The following is a 4,062-nucleotide window of genomic DNA, read 5'->3' on the forward strand; positions in this document are numbered from 1 at the left end:
GTTTGTCTGTTGGCAAAGTTTGTTTTCCAAGCAAGAAAAAAAAAATCCACATTCCCGACAAGCACACGCCCCTCTGGCCGATCAATACTTTTAATCATCCAGATTGCGTAAAAGTTGACTGATGGATTTGAATATATGGAACTCCAAGGAAACGTTCATATTTGACTAGATAGTGGACGAGTGTAGGTATACAGATATTCGTCGGCTTCCTTGGCTGACAGTTATTTAAGTTGAAAATAAATGGCATGTTTTTTTTTCTTTTTTTTTTTTTCTTTTTGTTCCTCAACCTAAACAGAGTCTCGTGCGACGTGGATCATCGCAGGTTAGATTATAGAGGAAAGACTAGAAAGCCAGAGAAGGTGGAGTATTTCCATCCGCCCATCAAGGTGCCCCGTTCCAGCTTCAGAGAGACGCGGTCCTCCCGTTCAACCATCAGCAGTACTCCGTTGCTGGCCGCCTCTCTCGTAACGTCCTGGTCACCGGCGAATGCTGATATAACCGGATAATCATTCTGCATCAGGTTCACCTGCAGGAGAGGAGAGAGTTCGGTCTCATTCTTAGTTCTCTATTGAATGCCGACCGCAGACCAACTGCTTAATAATTGCTCACCTGAATGGTTTGTCTGTTGTAGACCTTCACCACGTGAAAGCTGAAACTGTATATCCCCCTCCTTGGAGCCTGGAAAACACTTGCTTTGAGATCGAAATGGTTGCCGATGTTCACTAAAACCTGTGACCAAAAGAAAGGCGCAAAATGAGAAGAGAAGGTTTATTTATGTTCCACCCGCATGCCTCACTGAACACAACAGCTGTCTTTAGTAATGTAACTGTTTGCCTCTGCCACGCATAGTGACTATACAGATAGGCGTATCAGTCTAGTGTGCCAAATGTTTTAAGGCTGCGCTTCAGTCGCAGTTTGGGATGGTTCCCATTTTGATGCGTATAACAGGCCGCTGTCCAAAGGCAACTAAGTGGAACATCCCAGCAAAAGCTACACAATGCACATGTCAATCCGAGCGAGGCCTAACACACATATGTGATCAATGATCCTGCATGGATGATCATTCGTTTTGACAGCGCATCCCTGAATCAAGACAATTACGCACGGCATCAAATGGACCATTTTCAAAGGAAACAGCATTGTGCTCTTAAGATTAGAGATACTCTGGGCTCAGATCACACAGAGCGAGTGCAGTGATAGAAAATCACTAAAACATGACCTTAAACAAGTTCCGCTCGCCCGTGGAAAATATATGGCATGCATAATGTAGAGAGGGAAAAAAGCGAAACTAGTTTTGGAGCTACGATATTGGTCCATATCTGGTTAAGTACACTCTTGCAGAACTATGCTAAATTCAGTGAACATCTGACCTGGTCAAAGTAGATGGTCATAGACGTGTTGCTCATCTCTGACGGCTCATGGTTGGTTCCACGCACGGCGGAAAAAGCCACTTTTGCCCCAGCGGAGCGGACTGATATGCCAAGTGAAGAGGTGACCCCTCCGTCCGAAGAAGGGTTCGAGTCGCACACCACAAGGCATTTTCCTTCCAGCACGATGGGCTCCGTGTCATTCTGGCCGAGGCAGAAAACCACGCCGCATCCCAAGTGGAGAACCAGTGCCAGTATGGCACAGGGTCCCGGGCAGCGCGCGGGCACCATGGTCGGATCGCTGATCCCGTGCACACTGATACAACCCGGCAGCCCCTTGGAGGTTTGTTAGTACCCGATCACCTGGTCCAGACTTGATACCTTCTCTCCCCCTCTCTCTCTCTCTCTCTCTCTCTCTCTCTCTCTCTCTCTCCTCCTCCTCTATTTGTGATGCTCCCTCGCTTTCTCAAAGAACCTCTGACACACAGACACACTCCGACTCTCTCCGGCTGTAACTCCCCTCCCTCCTGGGGGCTTGTAGTTGATTTTGAAGAGTGTTCAGACAACTGTTGTTGCAAATCCTGAGATAAAATGAAAATGTCCATATCAAACAGCAGCAGGAAAACAATTTCAAATAGTTTAGGCATGCAACTTGAGTTTATCCTGTGTGAGTAAAATGGCTATCGTGCGTAAAAACAAAGGCAATCACTGTGAGTACATGTCAAAATTAAAAAATCGCGTATTAATACACATTTTCTATTCATCTGTTATGGATCAATCCAAGTGTGCTACTGCGGGTTGTTTCTATAACTCTGCGCCACAACTCTTGGTAACAAATTATAGTGTTGAATGAAAATGATGTTACAGTTATCTGTTTCTCCCCTGCTAATCGGTAATTGTGGTAAAACAAGCACTTTGCGGGTATTTCTGTTGAGAAAAGGTAAATCACGACCTACCTGTGCAATCCATCCCGCTGGTATGCTCTCTGTCTCTCGCAGACTGTGATCTGAGCGCTCAGATCGGTGGTGCTAAACAAGCAAGAGTCTCTGGGCTCCCTTTCGAGGGACAACTCACGCCCATTCTTTGTGTGTAGCCACTGCAACAAGACTCCTCAGAAGTATCCCGCAATTAAAAGCACATGTGTGGACTAACGGGTTTGTTTACATATTAATCAGTTGGACGTTGTGAGCTCAGAGGCCCCCTCGGGAAGGCAGAGATCACTTGCTGTCATGTCAATGTCTGTCATTCATATGCTGCGGATTTCTCGTGTCTCTCCCTGATTGATCTGAAATGAATGCGGGTTGCAGCAGATAGTCTTTCTGTTACGTGGTACATTCAGCATGCATGTAGGCTGTATGTTACTAATTTGAGACTTAAACAAGCGATCGTATGAGTCAAATAAAGATACGTGTGCGCCATCCAGTGGCGGATGTAGTATCTGCAGAATGCTCATCAAAAGTCAAATCTAGTCACTCCTGTTATTAAAATAGCACATGTATGTGGGATCTGGCCCGCATGTTTCATTAAGTGGTGTGGACTGGCATATCAGCATATCAGCACATCCTTTCACATGCACATCACGTTCTACAAACACTCCATAAATTGGTTGAAAAAAAGTGACACTTCAGAAAATGCCCACTTCACAGAGAATGTCCTGCACCTCTCTGTACCACCCTTGGCCTTTCTTTTCAATTCTTGACATGTCATCATCCTTTGAAGAGCCGTGTAGCGGGTCCCCATCAGTGCCCCACACCTCTGATGCTTCTGAGAGCGGGCCTCATACGTGGTGAACCCTCACGTTAGACCTTTTAATGAGCTGTCATTTACCTACGTAAAGATATGCTAACTGGCTACATTATGCATGGGACTCACATCTGCAATGAAAGGTACTGTATATAGACTGTCTGCAGCTTCATCAGCTCAAGAAAATAGTGGGAGGAAAGTCTGCATTTCTTTGAACATAATTCATCAAAGCTGCATTTTGAATACATGCAAGCAAATGGATAGGCGGAGAGGACAAAAGCCAAATCATTCCTTAAAGGTTTGGATGTCACTATGAATAAGCATTAAAAGCCTTGAAACGCATACACAACATGATGCCTCCATAAAATGCATGCAACATCCTCAGCGCAACTTGCAGAGACCCAATTTTAGACTTAATTGTGGTGATCCTTCCTCTTTTTCTCAGCCCCATTTGACGAACATTGCACTGTCAGAGCTGGCTGACAAGCCATGCGGAAGAGTGACATCAGGTATCCAAGAGCCACAACTGACCCCAGGCCTTCAGAAGGACACATAGCTACAGAAATCATCAAATGTCAAGTACGGGGGACATGCAAGGAAAAGGGATGTGGCCTACATGTACATGGCATTGCCGTACCAGGGGCTGCCATTGCCCTAAAAGGGACTTCACTTCCATCAGGCAAGCTGATCGGCTGGACTGACAGGAGTGTTATGGTTATTTTCCCTGACAGCTAGCTACTGGCTTCCAGGAACGGGGAGGTCGATTATATGGTGGGTCTTAATGCGAGCCATCTGCTTTTACAAAGAAAACGACTGCAGTGTGGTTTGTGTGTTTTTCTCTACAATTCACACATGTATTTACAGTATATTAGCGGAATTCCTCTCATGACTTGGATTTGCTTTTAATGCAGGAGTCATTTGTTTGTGATCTCACTGTCACAACCTATTACAA

General features: G+C 45.4%; 1 protein-coding gene across 1 annotated transcript; it reads right to left on the bottom strand.

Moving 5' to 3' along the window:
- Nucleotides 1-328: 328 nt before the first annotated feature.
- On the bottom strand, nucleotides 329-1,787 carry cbln2b (cerebellin 2b precursor; the record flags this gene model as incomplete). The annotated part of the gene is made up of 3 exons (XM_079233924.1): nucleotides 1,371-1,787; nucleotides 610-729; nucleotides 329-526 (listed from the first exon to the last, which is right to left on the bottom strand). Exons 1-3 carry the CDS (start codon nucleotides 1,656-1,658, stop codon nucleotides 329-331), a joined length of 606 nt encoding a protein of 201 aa, XP_079090050.1. The 5' UTR covers nucleotides 1,659-1,787.
- Between the last annotated feature and the right edge of the window lie 2,275 nt (nucleotides 1,788-4,062).

The sequence above is a fragment of the Taurulus bubalis genome (genome assembly GCF_910589615.1).
Source record: "Taurulus bubalis genome assembly, chromosome: 18".
NCBI lineage: Eukaryota > Metazoa > Chordata > Actinopteri > Perciformes > Cottidae > Taurulus > Taurulus bubalis.